This window comes from Fukomys damarensis, unplaced genomic scaffold, assembly GCF_012274545.1.
Source record: "Fukomys damarensis isolate Sample0158 unplaced genomic scaffold, DMR_v1.0_HiC HiC_scaffold_27, whole genome shotgun sequence".
Taxonomy (NCBI): Eukaryota; Metazoa; Chordata; class Mammalia; order Rodentia; family Bathyergidae; genus Fukomys; species Fukomys damarensis.
This window is the reverse complement of record NW_022900939.1, coordinates 17,876,383-17,894,883: the sequence shown is the minus strand read 5'-3', so window position 1 is coordinate 17,894,883 and position 18,501 is coordinate 17,876,383. Positions and strand designations below refer to the sequence as shown.

At 53.2% G+C, this 18,501-nt stretch overlaps 1 protein-coding gene across 1 annotated transcript in view; it reads right to left on the bottom strand.

The window, feature by feature from the left end:
• The window catches only part of Kcnq1 (potassium voltage-gated channel subfamily Q member 1), a 343,150-nt gene that overhangs the window by 228,542 nt on the left and 96,107 nt on the right, over positions 1-18,501 (bottom strand). The window contains exons 5-8 of the mRNA XM_010636154.1: positions 7,454-7,580; positions 6,873-6,951; positions 6,184-6,280; positions 5,282-5,422 (exon numbers count right to left, since the gene is read on the bottom strand). Of these exons, the coding sequence (XP_010634456.1) occupies positions 5,282-5,422; positions 6,184-6,280; positions 6,873-6,951; positions 7,454-7,580 (444 nt within the window). The remainder of the gene's footprint in view (positions 1-5,281; positions 5,423-6,183; positions 6,281-6,872; positions 6,952-7,453; positions 7,581-18,501) is intronic.

Sequence of the window (18,501 nt, the reverse complement as noted above, 5' to 3'; positions counted from 1 at the left end):
GCCAGTTGCCACTCTGCCATGGGTGCATGGCAGGCATCAGTATCTGCAGGTGGGTGTTAGCATTGCGAGCACTGAGTGTATGGGATACCAGCAAACTCAAACACTGAAACATTAACTCAGGGTTGGTATACTGCTAAACTTTCCTATAACGTTAATAACAACCTTTAATTATTTAAAAGATTCAAAATGATTTCGTGAAGCTGTAAAATATTTTCGATTTTAAAAATCTAAATTAATGCTAAAATAAAATCTCTGATGAAGGAGAAAGAGGGGTCAGGTAGGGGGAAGAGCCCTGGCAGGAGAGGGCAGATATGCAGGAAGTGGTCACATGTGCCAGGCAGGTGTGGAGGTCTGAGACCCCCTCCTCTGCCACCCACCTCAGCTCCTGGGCTAAGCAGGTGGTCACAGAAGCCAGGAGCCCAGGCAGGAATAGGCAACCCAGTAAATGCCCAGCACCCACTCCTCTTCCAAGGCCCCTCACCCCTCTTTGTCTCGTGAATGGGGTCCTCCATCCTCCCCAGGAAACGGCCCATCCGGCAGAGCTGTTTGCTCGGACTCACAGACACAAGCAGCTCAGGAATGGGCTGTTTTATAGCCCTGGTGCCTGGAACTTATCCCCACAGCTGGCCATGGGGAAGGCAGATCTGCACATCTCCCAGGCGGATGGACCAAGGCAGGCAAGGCACACAGGCTGCTCACGCTCAGGCCCACAGATACGCCACATAGTGACAGGACCCGCAGGGCAAGCGGCCATGGGAACAAGCCCTGGTCCCTGGAGCTGGTGGGCAGGGGCGTGCCCTCCACCCTACCGTGGCCTGCTGTTCTATAGCTTCATGCCCCTGTCGGGGACACAGGAAGCTTTGATCTGTACCCCATTCTGCTGCGAGAGGCCACACTGGTAGTGTTTTATCCCCTTTTTGAGACAGCCTCTGGAAGTTGGCCTCCAAGGGAGGATGAGGACCAGCCCAGAAGCTCACCTGCAGCTGCACCCAGGACCCTTGGCTTTCTGTGTATTTACTGACTGAATTCTCTGACAGGCCGTCGAAGCTGGTCCTTGTCACATTCTCGTTTCACAGATGGACCCAGAGGGGTGTGTTAGACAAGCTGTCTAGTCCCACATAGCAGGCACATGGTAGAGGGGGATGTGAATGCAGTTCCACATCTAGTGTCACCCCACCTCCTTCTGTCCCACTGTTTCCTGACACTGTCTCTGGAAAGCTCTGGGGCCTGAGATTCCCCCAGGCTACTCCCCACTGGCCCGAGCTGAACCCCATCCCCCAAGAGGAAATTTGTCCTGCATATCACCCTCACAGGGCCTGGCCAAGCCTCTGGAATCAATCCCCCAGGAGATGGTTAATGGGCAGTAAAAACAGGAAGATAGATATACCTTGTGGGCTCCTATTCATCCTACAAAACCCAGCTGTAAAGCCCTCCTCAGGAGAGTCCTCTGGCAAGGTACTTCAGACCCTGGTCTCTCACAGTACTCCTAGGCTCCACATGGAGCTCTGGGCAGAAGAAAACCCCTGGTCTGGTGGGTCTGAGTGCTGCCACCCTGGCTTTAGTTTCTCCAACATCCAAGGAGGTCCTGACACTGAGCCCTCCCACTGGATGGTGCTCAGGCTCCCCAGCCCCCGCTTGAGTCCTCAGGCTCTGGGCCTAGCTCCACCAGGATGCAGCACAGTCTGGGAGGCAGGAACTTTCCAGAGCCTCCAGGTGAGGAACGAAGGGCTGTCAGACTCTGTTTTAAAAGGGGCTGAAATACAGGGGCGGGGTTCCGGCCTTTCCACTCTAAATTCTAAATTTAGATGCACAGAGGTAAACAGAGCCCAGCAGCCTCCAGTTTTAGAGACCCCCAGGCACTAACAGAGGAGCCCGTGTTTGCAAAAACTGCTTTCCTTCCACTCAAACTTTAATACAAACAAATGCGTTTTGTTCCAAGGGCAAAGAAAAAAGTCTTGAAATGCTCCCCAAATGCCTCACAACCATGCTTGTGCTCCAGGCTCCAGGAACCCAGGAGACCTCACATCCAAGGGGGCGTCCCTGCCCCAGGGAGAGTACCAGAGGGCACAGTCAAGCATGAAGCCAGCAGGTCACTGCGCAGCTGTGAAACTGAGGCCCCAGGAGTGGAGCATGCATCCCATGAAGTCCACTGGGATGCCTATCGTCCGGGCCCAATCACACCACCCCATCCCTCAGAAAGGCTCATCTTCAGAAAGAGGTCTTCAAAGATGTGATTGAGGATCTGGAGACAAGGTCATCTGGACAATCCGGTCAGGCACTAAACCCAGTGATGGTGTCCTCAGAAGAGACAGAAAGGAACACAGACAAAGAGCCTTGCAGGATGGGCCAAGGGCCACCTGGGGCTTTAAATTTTGAAAAGACAAGAAAGACCCTCTGGGAGTCCTCAGTGTGTGGCCCTGCCTAAACCTCCATTTTTCTCAATTCTGGGCCCTGGAACTGTCATAAATGTCTACTGTCGGAAACACAATATTGTATGACTTTGTGTGGCAGCCACAGGGGGGAAAAATCCACTCACCATTCCCAGGGCCACAGGACAGGATTTTCTGCAGGCAAATCAACTGGTTCATTCATTCAACCAACAAACCCAGTGGCTCCCAGTGGCCCCTGCATCCCTGAGTCTGTCTTAGGTATGCGCTCACCCGCAACCAGACCTGGGAGCAGGTCCTAGAGTCCAAGCACAGCCTGAAACATTTGTGATGAAGACTGAATGGTCAGGTCTCCGGGAAGTGCCCCACCTGCAGAGTGCCCTATGGCAACTCCCAACATCAAGATTCCCCCAACTCACTCCATCCTCTGTTTGTCCAAAAGGGGAACCTGGGAGGAAGGGCTGGGAGGGGCCATGGGGAAGGTGAAGGAAGCCAAGACAATAGCAAGAGGGGCCAACTGTCCAGGGCTCAGCTGTGGGTTGGCACACAGGCTGAACAGCCCCCAATCGGAGCTGCCCCGGCCTGCATTTCTCGAGTTCTGTTTGTCCGAGAAGTGCCAGGAACACAGCCCATAACTCAAGCTTTGAGGGCTGCTCCCACCAGACAGCTGCAGGGGCAGTGATGAATGGGAGCTGTTTGCCCCCTAGGCCAAGTGGCAAGGGGCCCTGGGCAGGCAAGGGCGCAGAGCCCGATGGGAACAATGGCCAGACCAGGGTGCGCAGTGGCCGAGGCGCAGGCTGCAGCTGACAGCGCGGCTGGGGCATCGGTGCCAAGCCAGGCACAAAGGGGCCGTGTTCCCGGCGGCGGGCGGATGTTTGCACAGGTGTGGGAGTAGAGCGCCACTCTGCCGCAGGCCGAGGCCGAGGAGCAGCCCCAGCAGGCAGCGGGGAAGGCAGGCAGGGCAGCACCAGGGCTGGGCACTGCTTATCAGCTGGGCTGCAGGCTGTCACCTACTCGTTTCCTGCTGCCCCTCGGCTCTTCACTGCCTGCCCCCCAGTTCTCTTGTCTGCCATGAAGGCCCTATCAATTTCCCAGGAGGTGTCTCCCCCTCTGCTGTAGGCAAGCTTCCTGCCTGCCAGGGGCTGAGTCCTCCCTCCCAGACCTGCACAGGCCTGCTCCACCAGGGCCTTTGGGGACACAGGCCCCCAGGAGTGCAGGGAGAGGCTGAGTCTGGGGCTGCCCAACATGGGAGCTGTGTCAGCATGTCTGTACTTTCCCTGAGCAGCCTGGCACAGTGGAAGCTTCTAGAAAACACAGTGACTTGGCCAGCATCAGAAGTACCTGCTGCGTGCTTGGCCTTGTGGGGGACACAGGAATAGCAGGCCATGTGTCTATACTACTTTGTATGCATCGAGTTCTGTAACCTTTCTGTTGATAGAGGACAAAGGTTCTAAGCAAATCCTTCCTTACTGGACTGGGCACAATGAAGGGCACACAGGCTAGGCCTGATGCAGTGTCACCTTCACCACTACCCACCCTACTCTGTGTCCCTGGAGCTTGCACTGGCCCCAGGGCCAGGGCACCCATATCCCCCAGGCTGTAGCCTCTTTTCTCCCCAACCCCAGCCCATGCGCATGGTTGCCACTGCCCTTCATCGCAGGCTGAAGGAGATTGGAGGACAGACAGCAGACACCATGTGCTTCTGCCTGAGAAAGACAGGAGGCCCGCTGGGGTCTGTGGCAGGCCCCTCACCTCCCACCCATGGCCTCCTAATCCTGGCACTCTGCAGGGGTGATGGCACCTCCCTGGGCAGTGGTCTCCAGACAGCCCACTGCCCCTGCAACTAAGGGGAAATGGGATGGAGATGGATGGAATCAGGACCCCCCCCCATGTATTGGGCACCTTGTTCTTGCAGAAGCTGCCTTAAAGCTCAGTGCCCAGATGAAAGCCAGGTCTCCATAAGAGATTTGAGATTATGGAGCTGCCACCAATTTCTAGAGGGACCCTGGCAGCCCGGACCTTCCTAAAAACACCTTGGCTAGCACGTTCTGATGCCATAAGAGCCTGTGTCTAGAGCACCCACCTGTGACCCAGGACTCTGGAGCTTGGGCTGAGCAGGCAGGTCCTCACTGGCACCCCTTCCTCCACTGCGCACTGACCCCAGAGTCCCTAGCTCCAGCCTGCAGGAGGAACCCACCCACATCCTCCACACAGCATAGCCTTGCCATGGGACACATGGAGTTCACATGCAGGTCACCGGCTACATCCTGCCTCCCCACAGCCTGGCACGTTGGGGCCTTGAGCTACCCGAGCCCAGCCTCCCAGCTGTACTGAGAGCCTGTCCGCATAGCCAGCACTGCCTCAGGGCTGTGCTGGCAGAAACAGTGCCACATCCCAGGGCAGCAAGAGAACCTGGGGGCAATGTCTTGGAAGCGTGGATCTCTGGTTCTCTCCCAGGTGTCTCCACTTGTCAAGGTAACTTCACATCTCACCCCTCAGGCACAGGAACACTCATGGGGCTAGCACAGACTCTCAGATACACCAAGGCACATGCCTGACCCCAACTATCTCACACCTGTATCCAGGATCTGCCGAGGAAAAGGGCAGCAGGATGGCTAACGCACCGAGCCATGCTTACCCTCCCTGTCCCCCAAGCTTCCCTTCCAAAACAAGTTCAAAGGTGAAAGTGCTCAAACTTCCAGAGGGACCCCAGAGCCCTCAGCATGAATGGAGCATGGAGTGCAGTGGGCTTCAAGTATTAATCCAAGGACAAAGAGTTTTGAACCTTTGGGTGAGGAGCCCCTGCCCAGCAGGTGTCAAATCTTGAGAAACCAGGGCCCAATACCTGCTCTGCCTCTCCCCAGGCCCACGTGGCCCCAGCAGCCCCAACTTACCACCCCCCACCACAGTGCATCTGCGTAGCTTCCAAACTCCACGAGGCCCGACTCATTCACTGCATCCTTCTCAGCCAGGTACACAAAGTAGGAGGAGAAGATGAGGCCCAGGAAGCCAATATACAAAGTGGTGATCAGCTCCTAGCCAGTAGACAAAAACGATATCAGCTCACGGCACCCTGAAGATAGGCAGGAAACTCACCGGGCCAATATCAGAGGCAGCAAGGGGATAGCACTGAATTCTAGTATTTACCAGATCATTCTATAGCTACACGGGCATGTTTTGTGTATACAGGTCAGGGTCCCCAAAAAGCTATTATTTACAACTTTGCTAAATAGTCGTGAGACTGGCTCTGGCTATTATCCAAGAGTGACCACCTGGCACTGCAAAGCCTCTGCTGACCAATGGCTCTGTCTTCTGTAACGAGACAATATCAAGAATTGGCTGGTATTCAGCAGAACTTCAGGGCAATGAAAGGACCTTGTATAGCCTGACCTGGGCAGGGCAGCTGAGGCTGTGGGGCTCAGCTTTTAGGATGTTCTGAGTTCTCCTTAGTCTCCCTGGCTTTAGATTTCTGAGCCTCACAGACTTTTACTCCATTTTGCATTTTTGTCCTTTCATTTATCCAGTTGTGCTTTGTCCCAGGTTGAAGGAAGGTAGCATCAGTCTGGCAGGCGAAGAGGCTGATACCAGGTGTGAGGTGGAGCGCCCACCTAGGGCTCAGGCCTGGGTGTCAATCTGGGATTCTGGTTCCCATCCACACACCCATGTGCCCTGGTACCTGCCTGACCCTTAGCCACTCAGCTGGGGTACATGGTACAAAGACTATACACCTCACATTCAGGTAGGACTGGTTATGTGCCCTACGGTGCTCCCCTGAACCCCCACTTGGGCCATGTACCTGGCGGTGGATGAAGACCACGGAGCCCAGGAGTCTCCAGGTGCCTCCCTGGCGGTCTACGTGTAGCATCCGCAGGATCTGGAGGAAACGGATGCCCCTGGGAAGCAGACAGAACAAGGATGGGAGGACCAGACCAGTTTCAGGCATTTGTCCCTGGTCCCATGGAAGCAGCAAATAGGATGGGATCCCTGCCCCTACTGGGCATCCACTCTGGTAAGGGAGACACATGCACGTCCACCATGACTGGGGTGACTTGCCTCTGTGCCTGCCTTCCTGACCCTCCCTTGGTCAGGATCTCTGAGTCTTCCCACCAAGGGCAGCCCTTCACTGCTGGCTCTGATCATACTTGGTGGCCACAGGGTCGGCTGCGCATCTCCACATGCCTTTTGCCCCCACACTGCCTTCTGAGGGAGCCTGAGGTTGCCCAGTTTACCAATAAGCAGGCCATATGTCCAAATAGGCTGCCACCCATGTCTCAGAAGCTAGGAAGTGCTGTGGTGAATCTCAAACCCAGGGCCATCTAATATATCGAGGTCCTGACCACAGCTGTCCCAGCTCGCTGCCTGCAATGGTGTGGGGCAGGGGTGAGCATACCAGAACAGGTGGATGGAGAGTGAGACCACCCACTGCTTGGGGTGAGGGGCCCTACAGGAGGGTTGGCCAGCAGGGAACTTTGCACTTCGACGTACCTGATAGCTGATGTGGCAAACACCTGCCCTTTTGAGCCCACACAGAGGACAACCATGGAGGCCACAACCACGATGAGGTCTGTAGGGGTGGGATAATGAGTTAGGACCTCCAGCAGCTGGCCCACGGGGACAGCACACCCTCTACCCACCTCTGGGGTAGAGGCTTGCTATGCTAGAGAGACAGGGTCCCATGAGAGGGGACTTGGGCAACACCTGAGGGAGAGGCCCAGGCCTCCAGTGTGGCACATGTACAGCTGCCTCACCTCAGCCAGAGCTGGGCCCTGAACCTCAGGCCTGAATCCCAGCCACTGAGGACAACTGAAACATTGTCAAGCTGTTCTGAGTAAGGAAGATCCTCAGAATCCGAGAAGGGCCAAACCCTATTAGCAGCATCTTAGCATGCAAGTGGCCCAGGCTGCAGGAACTGGGCGGTCACCCCTTGTTGGCCACGGGGTCCTGCCCAGTTGTGAGTAGGAAGAGTGGGAGTAGGCTCTTGGTCACTGGGAGATACTCTCTGGTGGTGGTCATGATGTGGGGTCCTTCCTGGTCTAGAAACTGGTAAAGTATTCTGTGGGACTCACCGATGATGGAAATGGGCTTCCGGGCAAAACGCAGCCGGCCCCAGATGCCCACATACTTGCTACAGCAGCCTGCAGACCAGAGACGGACCACATATTCTGTCCCAAAGAACACCACCAGGACAATCTCCTATGGAAGAAAGCAGGTGAGTTCTCCCCAGGCTGTGACTCATTCAGGTGGTCACAGGTGGAAAGGGACCCCTCCCCCCCGAAGCACACTGGGTCTCCCTCTGTAGATGCCAGCATGTAAGGCCACCTGGAGCCCAGGCTCCCCAACCACGGACACCCAGTGGGGCTGCTGCTCTTCAGACAGAGCACAACTGGGCAGGGAATCCCACAGCAGAGGTGCTGAGGGCTCCTCTGTGCCAGTGCTCTCACCTACCTACATGATATCTTCAGGCCTGTGTTCTCCAGGCAGAACCAACTGAAACCTCTGAGGCCCTACAGCACATGCTACAAGGTGGGGGTGGGGCTTAGAGAGCATCTGTCCTTATGCTACTGTCTTCTTTCACCTGTATTGCCAACCTTGGGGGACACAGTATCTACCACCTTGGGCTTTCCCTGAGGCCTGGGCACAAGAACTCCAGGAGGGGAAGCTGGGCAGCAGAGACAAGGGGGCCAGAGTAAAGTGCAACATCAGCCCTGAAAGAACTCCTCTGGGGTCCTTCCATACAGACTAGGCCTCAAGCACATACTGTCCCCTGGGTGCTCTGTAGTCAGGGTGCTCTAGGGAGGGGGATGGGCAAACTAGGTGGCCACAGGCTAACATGTGGGTTATAATGGATGGACAGAAAGATGGCCAGTGCTATGGTGAAAAAGGCTGGAGGAGGAGTCACCCAAGACCCGGAGACAACAGTGGGAAGTCAGGGTACTGGTCAAGGCCTCAGCGCTGACTGGCACCCTGAGAGCCCAATACTCTAAAGACAGGTAGCCAGTGCTTCACCTCAAGGTGGGCCCCAGGTACCCATCACATGAGCCCATCTGGAGAGGAAAATAGTGGCTGGCCAGCTGTAGGGTAGCCAGCAGCAGCAGCGCCTGGGCTAGCCACACCATCCTGGCAGAAGGTTCAGTCTTGGCCATCACAGGAACCTGGAGGCCCCTAAATGAGAAGCTCTTCTCTCCTGCTCCATCCAGGGCAGCTTGAGACTGGTCCTCAGGCCTCATGTGCTAGGCAAGTGGACCCCCTGACTACCTCACCTTCACAGGGACCCCATGTGGCTGGCCCTGCTGTACCACACACTCCTCAACCCCAAGCCTAGAAGGCAGCAGCTTCTAGAGGAATAGGAGGTATAGGATGATGACCTGAAGGATTGAATCTTATGCCATGGGCATGCATTTGGTAACTTTGGCCTCAGTTTCCCTAGCTGTGGACAGCAGTGGCAGCCATCTTAGTGGGCCGTGGTGAGGATTTAATGCCCAAATGCATAGCCCATTGTGATGCTCAGAGCATGCAGCAGCCTAGAACTTACATGCCCAGCTCCTGGCCAGCCTTGGCATAAAGAAAGCCCACAGGGAAGGCTGGGGTTAGGAGGCTAAACCGACCCCCACATGTGGAAAAGGACTATGCAAAGCCACAAAGCCATGAAGCCACAGAGCATTTTGCTTCTCAGGCCTGCTTCCAGCTGGCTCCCTGCCTGTCTTCCCTTGGGAACCCAGCCTAGAGGGGACTTCCGGTCCAATGGGTGGCAGTGCCTGGCCCTGCCCACCACCAGTTCCCTGCCAGGGAGTCCACAATGAGAGGGTGACTGGATACTGCTATCGCTGGCTCCCAAATTCTATTAATTAAGGCAAAATAACATTTAGCAAGCTTGGTGGATAATGCAAGAAAATTTGGGAAAGTTTAGTGCCTTCCCCTTGCAAAGATGTATTGGCGTGTGACATGGAATCCTTTGGGAGTGGAATGTGTGTGGTGTTTACACAGGGAGAGTGAGGGGGTCCCAGCACTCATAAGCTCTGTCACCTCCTCGGGGGCAGGGCTTTGGCAGTGGTGGCTGAACCCACCAGGGAGAGGCCACCTTGGTCTTGTTCATTCCATTCTCAGGCCTAGAACACTGCCCGCTCTAGTTAACGCTCAGTATGGATTTGTAGGAGGGAAGAAGAAAACAAAGGGAGACAGGGAGGGAAGAAAAGAACATAGAAAGAAGGGAAAGAGAAAGGGAGGAAGGGAAGGAAAGCAGGAAGGAACAAGCAAGCAAACCTCGAGCTGTCCAGTAACAGGGACTGTGGTTCATCTTTGTTTCCTGAGAACCTGACCTGGCAGGAATGCTGAGCTACAGGACCATGTGAGTCTTTGGCCAACATGAAGCCCAGGCTCTCAGTCCTCAATGCTGAGCCACAGGTCCCCATGAGTTCTAGTGGAGTTGGGGTGGGATGGCTCACTTGATCACTGGTGGCCTTGATAGGAAACAGTAGCACCCCAATGGTGCCAGGCTCCTTACCCTGCTCTGAGGGCCCACATACTACCAGCTGACAGGCCTGTATTATTTTGAAATACTTATGTTTATCATTTACCTTTTCTAGTCACATTCCTAAGCAGATTTGAATCACTAAGCAGGTTGTAGAATACACCTTGAAGTAAACAGCTGTCAGGGATGGCTTTTGGTGGTTACAGATCCCCTCAGATGATCCTGGTCTAACACTTGGGGAAAACCTATTTGGGAGCCAGCTGCAGAGACAGAGACTCAGGAGTCCTGAAGCGGGATGAATAATTTAAAATGACAGGGGTCCTCCAGTCCCATCCGGCTGGAGCGCACAGTGTGAGGTACACCTGGGAAGGGCTTGATCACTGGTCCAGCTCGGGCAGGGCCAAGTTAATCAGTGCGGAGCTGTTGGCCAGCCAACAGGCAAAGGAAAATAGCCATATCCCATGCCAGAAAGAGCAGGAGCCAATGTTTGTTCAGAGAAAAAAACCATCTTCAGCTTGATCAGCCTCACACACAGGGCAGGGTTGAATGAGATGACATTCAGGGCCAAGGCTATACTGGGACCCCTGAGTGCTGGCACTCAGTAGGGAGGGGCCTGCAGAAGGGCTGACCCTCAAGTCACATGGTAGCCCACCCTAACTCAAGGTCAACACCCCCAGGTCCAAAGCAGAGACACCTTTGCCTATCTCTGGCCATGGGATGCCCAGCCTTAGCAGTCCAGAGCTTAGGGCTGACCCAGCTGTTCACCTTGGCAGGGATGGGCCTGAGGCTCGCCTGTCTTTCAATATCTGGGCCAGGGATATGAAGCCCAAGAATGGAGTGTGGCCTATGCTCTGCATCACAGATGTGAAAAGGAGAGACAATCTTGAGCGAAGGAGCCTAAGATCTCCAGTGAAACCACCTTCCCTGGCCTCTGTCCCTCAGATCAAAGCGATGTCTCCTGAGACAGGTATGAACACCAAGCATACCTGACGTTAGGTCAGAGAAAGGATGGAGTCCATGGCAAAGGCTCAGGCAAGATGTAGCACAGGTGTCCTCAGATTTGGGAGTGGACACTGGTTCGTGAGAGAGGGCTGATGGCTACCACACACGGCATGATTAGAGTTGCATGGGGATAGTGGGGGTTCTGGGAGCAGCCTGTAACTGTGAGAAAATGGTTGCAGGTCACGGGTGGAGGACATGAAGGTGGGACTGAGGGTGACCTAGACAGACCAAGAGCCACCAGCATGGCCAGGCCAGGGCAGGGAGGTATCCTAGGTCCCCTGGAGTGAGGCAGGAAGATGGGCCTGGTCCACATGGAATAATAAGTACCATCTGCCACCCTGACAGTCAACTCACAGACAACAGGCACAGGAAAGTACCCAGCCAGTGTAGGCCGCCAGCCTCAAAAGCACAGGATGCAAGCCTCCAGTAACCTGTCGTCCTCCTGTCTCCAGACTTATGAGGAGGCAAAAACTGCCACTCTTCACACTGAGCACTGTGGTTAACTGCTGGGTTTCCTGATAAGGTCTGGAAATAGTTGGTGCTGGGGCCCATCCTCCCAAGACCCTCCACTACATGCCACTCTCCTGCACACTAGCCCTGCCTTACACATTGGTTAGCTCTTTTGGAGCCTAGGTCCAGATCCACACTGGCATCTTCTGACTTGCACCTAGCAGCTGTTAAATGCTGGCATTATTTGTGGAATTTAAAAATTATTTTTTAAAAATAAAGCTCCCAACAACCCAATTTAAGAACAAAAACAAAAAAGCAAAAAGCAAAAGACCAAGACACATTTTTCTAGAGAGGCTGCACCAAGGACCAGAAGATGACCAGTGTCACAAATCACCAGAAATACACATCAAAATCCCAGTGAGATGCCATCTCATGGCCTGTCATGAGAAAAACGATGAAAAACACAGAACTGATGAGGCAGGTACAGACCTGCCACCAAACACCGCAAATGGGAAAGGAGCACAGCCACCGCAGGAAACCTTAGAGATTCCTCAACATGCAACGTGAAATTACCACCCACTCAATTCTGCTGTGAACCCAGACCTGCTTTAAAGAACAGTCTTAAAAAAAAACAAAACAAAACAACCCTACCAAAAGTCACAGTTACTGTACAGCTCAGCAACTCCACTTTTGAGTTGATACCCAAAAGAACTGAAGGCAGGGGCCTAATGAGAGGCAAGTGTGACCTGTTCCTTACAGCAGCTTTGTTCACAGCAGCCAAGAGGCGTTGTCCACAGACAAATGAGAAATGAATAAGATGTGGTCCATCTGCACTGCAAAACAGCAGTGGCCTTAGGAAAGAAGGAAATCCTGATGGGAGCTATAACCAGGATAAACGTTGAGGATGTGATGCTCAGTGGAATCTGCCAGGCCCAGAGGGACAAACTGTGTGAGTCCACTCAGGGAATGCTGGGCGTCGAAGGTGGGGGGGCCAGGGCCGGGGGAGTTCGTGTCTATGGGGGACAGAGCCTCAGTTTGGGGAGATGAAAGGGTCCTGGAGACGGCGGTGACAGCTGCGTAACAGTGCACATGTGCTTAATGTCCCTGATCTGTGCACCTAAAAATGGTTATTATGGGGAATTTTACAGTATTTTATCATTGTAAAAGAAAATGGGGCTGGAGAGGGACAATGGGAAGTGATTGTTAATGGATATGGGTCTCCTTTTTGGGGTAGTAAAAAATTTCCAGGAATAGACCGAGGTGGTGATTATGGAACCTGCGAATGCACTAAACACCACAAACTGCGCTGAATTTAAAAGGGTTAACATAGTGAATTTTATGGCATATGTGTTTTACCATAATAAATCTGGTGCCTCCTGCTCCCTCTGGTTAGGTCTTCTGTGTGCCTGAGTCTCTGCCACACCTTGGCCTGTGGCCCTGAAATGTCTTCTATTCCTGCCCTCAGGCCTTTCGCTCTGAGTCCTCAGCCTTCTGTTAGCTCAGCACTGAGAGAGATGACTGAGCACGCATGACCTGCTGGCTGCAATGTGCCCTCCAACCTCAGTATGGTTCCTCTTCAAGAAGGCAGAGGGGCTGCAGGTCGTGTGCACAGGAAGGCAGGATGGTAAAAGTAAGGTAGGTTCTCAGAGTCCTGTCTCACTAACATGTCAACAACACAGTGTACTGAACTAGGTTTATGGGACTTGGGTTCTGACAGGGATGCAGTGAGGTAGTTACTCTGCCCCCAAAGACTTCACAGTGCATATTGAAACCTTGTCACTTGTGAACCTCAACCTGGATCCAAGGATAACAGCATATGACACTGGAGGAAAAGACAGCTCAGAGCCACTGGAGGAACAGCCCAGCCTGGGAGTGTGCTGTCACTCCCAGTCATATCCATACCAGCTCCACCCATGTGTAGGACTCGGGGGCTCCAGTGGCATCAGCAGCAGACCAGCCCGAATCTACAGGGCTGAGGTAAATGCTAAGCAGAACAGGTGCTTATCTGGGTTTCCTACTTCAAGTGTACAGAAGGGGAAAGGTCGCACATCAGCTCCCGCATTTTGCAATCCCCATGGAACCATCGCTCACTGAGAAGGATGAAGGTCGCCAGGCCGCAGTCTTATCTATTGTTTCATTTTTATCAGTTGGTAAATCCACATCATTGGGAGGTTTTCTAAGGCTCAAAGTGTTTTGAAGTTCCGTGCTGCTGGCACGGCATGATTTAGAGCTCTGAAGACTTCCCACACCAACGCCTCCCGCATGGAAGGTACAGGGTACCCACAGGGCAACCAGCTCAGGTCTCTGTGCTTAGAACCCTTGGATGAAAGACATTTTTGTTTGCTAAACAATAAAGGAAGCCTCACAGATGCTTATCATGCTTATTTTATTGTCTCTGATGTTACTGCTCTATTATCTTTTTAACAAAGTAATACTTTTAAAGAGGGATGGAAGATTAATTATGGAAGATTAATGGCTATGTTTTTGGTTGGGAGCATGGGTAGGGCAGGTAGGTGGGCAGGCCTGCAGAGCTAGGGTCAAGAAGGCAATGCTGGCCTCCCTGGTAGCCTGTGCACTCTGGACAGAGCAGATCAGGGACACAGGGCTAGGAGACTCTTCACTAGAACTCCAGGCACACACCAGGCCCCTCACAGACCACCACCAAGCCCAAGAGTAATATAGGAGCAGGAGTTAGGGTCTCACCCTCCTGAGCAGCTGGGAAATTTGTGCAGTGGCCCTGCCCTAAGCTACAGGGTTTCCCGGTGGGGGTCAGGAGTCCCCACAGCACAGGCTCCAGCAGGCAGTCTTCGAGCCAGTGGGCTTTAGGGCCAGCTGTTCCAACTCCATGTGGGCCCTGATAAGCCACAGAGAGCACCATCTTCAGCATTCCCGGGGGGGGTCAGCTGGCCGGAGACGTGGTGCAGGCAGGCTGGCTGCTCAAAGCGCCTTTGTTCTGGGGCCTGCCTGTGGCCAGCTGCTCCCAGCCGCCAGCCTGTGCCGAGAGCCCATGGGCCCCCTCTGACATGTGCTGGGCACAGCTGGAGCCCTCAGGCCGCACTTGCTGCCCACCCTGAGGAGCATTCACTCTTTACGCTATCAGAGTGGCACCTAGGGGGCCACAGGCCAGGCCCAGGTAAGCTCTGGGGCTGCAGGGACTCAGAGCAGCCAGCAGAGGATACACAGACTCAGGGCCCAGCTGCTTTTGGGCCTTCCACATCAGGGACAGAGCCAGGGCCCTGCTAGGAAATGATGCCTGCCTGTCACCACCCCTCATCTCAAATGGCCCTTGGCTGTTGGGCACTGCTCAGACACCACACCCCATCTGCCTTGTGCTTAGATCCCTGTGGCTCAGTCACTCCCTTGCAGCCCACTGGACATGCAGCACATGTTCTAGAGCCTGGGTCCCTCCACATCCTGCCCAAGGCCAGGCAGCCCAAGGTGTAGAACAAGTCAGCAGGACATTTAGGCCCCTGTTGTCCCTAGCAGTGACAGAGAAGCAGAAAAGGCTCTCAAGGCGCAGGACAATACACTCAGGACATAGCTCCAACCCTGGCAAGCTCTGAGTTCCTACGAAAGCCCATGAGCTGTAAGGTAGCACTGAAGGCAGAAGCTCCTCAGGGGTGAGGGCAGCAGAGTCCATGCAGGAAGAAGGCTCCAGACGCCATGGGCTACACTGGCAGCTGCTCTTTGTCCCGACTCATTAGGGCAGTCCTGATTTGGGGGCAACTCTGGGTAGCACAGAGCCTCTTTCCCCCCCGAGAATCAGCTCCACCTGCCAGCTGTCCGGGCGGCCATTCTCCACACTGAGCAAGAGAGGCTGCAAGGCTTGCTCTGTTGCCATGGGGATGGGTGTTCCCATCCATAGGACCGCCAAGCCCTGCAAGTGGGTGACAGCTGTCGTCTGGTCCGCCCATCCTGGACACCATTCTAGCAGGTGGCATGAGGCCCAGTGTCCACTGCGGGCTGTCTGGGGAAGCTTCCTTGAGGCTGAAGCCACAGAGGCTGACCATCTCCCCCACCCCTGTTCCATACCCAAGCCAGGAGTCTCCAGGGTACTGAAGTCTAGGTCTGCCTGCTCTTCCCCAGTCCTGGGCCTAGCTCCCTGGCTGCCTCTGGGGTCCACCCTCCATTCTAGCAGAAGCCTGCGCAATCATCTCACTACAGCCCTCCAGTTCCAGTGGCCAGCCCAGTAGGGCCTTGGATGTCCCAGCTCAAAGGCAGACAGCCCACCTCCTGAGCTGTCCAGGAAGCTCCTCTGGGACACCCAACAGTCTTTCAGAGAGTAACAAAAGTGATTTTGCTGTTTATGGGACACTACTTGAGCAAACCATGCCTGCATGCCAAGGCTCAGGTGATTACTTCTGCCAGCTCAGAGCTCCATTCCAGGCCTCCTAGATTGGCCTCTTTATCCGTAGTGCTGTCACTCACATGCCTAATCTGAGAGGGTCCAAGTAGGAGGAGGCTGGGGCTCTGGCCCCGGTGTGTGACTGGGGTGGGGGGTTGTTTCTGGGAGGAGAGGGGAGAAGGTTAAGGCAAAAGACTTGGACCACACCTGCAGGCCCAGCACATTCCTGGGCCCATTATTATCAGGGCCAAATCCTTCCCAGGATTGTACGCTTCTAGGCTCAGCCTCTGAAAGTGGCTGCCCACCCACAGTGGGAAGAGAGCAGGGCCCCTCGGTAATTTTAATTTCACATGTAACTGCACTGCCAGGGCCTTATGGAGGCCGACTAGAGTTACATGCATCTCAGGTGGTTTAATGAGGTGCCTCTAGCCCTGGGACCCAGCTTGCTGCAAGCCAGTGAGGTGGGGGTACCCATGCACTACCAGTTCCCTTCCTCCCTGGCTGGGTGTTCTCAAGGTCAGGAGGCGGACATGGGGCTCTGAGGTGAACTGACAACTGGCTGGGACTGGGGAGGCAGATGGTACCAGGAGGAAGCCCACAGGTCAGCCCATCAAATGCCTGCCCAAGTAAAAGCCACACAGTCCTCAGGGGCTCCAGAGTACTGAATCCTGCCACTATGTGGAAGGGCTCAATAGTGTACATTTGCACAATGCAGGATGCACATGTCATTATTTCTAAATTTAATAGATAGATTTTAGCTTATCCACGAAGGCTACAGAGAGTGATGTGGATGGCAGCATGAAAAAAAGAGGCCCTGGGTGTCTGCAGGTGGTCTGTAGTGGGTGAGGGGGAAGGGAGGTAACAAGAGCCCGGCTGGGGCCAGGATGGGTGGGTAGTGTCTTTCCACATGAAGAGGACCCACTTTGCATCATCACTCCTCATGCAACTGACTTCACCACCCCAGCTTGCTATCTTTCTCATACTACGGATAGTATTCCTTAGTCCCAGAACACTGCAACTGTTTGTTTTGTTATTTGTTTTTAATATATTAATGATTTATTTCTAATGGTAATGGGTGTTGATCAGAGAACATGGCCAATTAAATCTCAATGTTTTGAGGCATGCTAGAGTGTTTTTGTCTTTTCTTTTCTTTTTTATGGCCACATAAAGAATTGGTTTCCTTAGTGTCCCATGGGCATCAGGAAACAAAACATCTCTATTATTGGGATCCGGAATTACGGAGCTGGCTTTAAAACACGGTGCTGACATTCCTCACCACAGCTCCCACGGAATCTGGACTTTGCAACCAGAAGAGCTCAGGGAAGGACGCTGCAGTTTCCTGGTACTTCCTGTCTCCTGGAATGTTCCTTCTGGAGAGGGCCTGTGGAGGAGCTATGTAGTAGGACAGGCCTATACTGAGGACCTTCCAGCCCCACAGGCTGCCATCTCGGAAGTGGAGCTGCACAGCCAACAAAGCCCAGGGCAGCAGTGGGCACTTACCCACCCCCACCTCACTCCCACTGTCCTGGACTGCAGCCTGGGGAGCAGAGAGCTCTTAATGGCTGCTTGAAAGGGCTATACATGTGGATGTTTGTTCCATAGCTATAGATAAGAATAATGGTTATTCCAGATTACTGCTGAGACTCAGAAACTGTTGGCGGTGGCCACATCTTGCTGCCTGTGTCTTTGCTTTATTTCACATCTGCTAGAACTCTAGCAGACCGCATTAAACTCTCGCAAAGTTATCACATTCAACCCACTTTTCCTTACACTACTAATTGCTATGCTGTACATATTTGATGCTGCTTGATGCCTTAATATGAATAACTAGGCCTCCTCTAAATCCAGAGCTGTTATCACCCACACTTGCCTTGTAAGGGTCTTCATGTTGATAATACTGTCCCTCCTGGTTTTTCTCTCTTCTCCTCTGTACACAATTTTTTTTAAAAAAAATCTTTTTTTAAGCCATTCTTTCATTTCCATTATTGGTTTGCACTACTTAATTCTTTTGTTTTGTTTTGTTTGAGACAGGGTCTCACTATGTAGTTGAGACTGACCAGGAATTCACTATGTAGCCCAGGATTGTTTCAAACCACAGCCATCCTCCTGTCTCAGCCTCCCTAGTGCTGGGATTAAAGGCGTGCGCCACCACGCCCGCCTACTACTTAATTCTTTTATTTTAATTGTTTTATTGGGGGGGCTTGTTTTCTGAGACAGGGTCTTGCTTATGTAGTTCAGGCTGGCTTTGCACTTACTATGTAGGCACAGGCTGGCCCTCAAATTGCAGTGATCTTCCTGCCTCAGCCTCCCAAGTCTGGGATTACAGATGGGCATTACCACACCTGGCAGTTTGCTCTACTTAATTTTATTGAGTGATGCATCTATTTAAAAATAAAAACAGGGCTGGGGACTTAGCTCAGTGGTTCCACCTCTTGCCTCACAAGTGCAAGGACCCATGTTCGATTCCCAGTATCAAAAAACCCAAATAAATAAAATAAAAATAAAAACAGGGCTGGGGCCAGGGCTTTAGCTCAGTGGTGCTGCCTGCCTCGCAAGCACCAGGTCCCAAATTTGATCCCCAGTACCAAACAAACAAACAAACAAAAAACAGGCTGGCAATGTAACTCAGTGGTAGAATTGTTCCACAGTATGCAGGACTCTGGGTTCTCAAGTCAGCACTACAAAAACAAATAAACCCTTCTAACAGTTCCTGTCTTTTAATAGAAGAATTCAGGGCACATGCATTTAATGTAAAATTGGATTCACTTGACATGATTTGTTCCATCTTCATATTTGTATTTTACTTGTTTCATCCCCTTAGAGCTGTTCAGATAATCAACATACTGCCC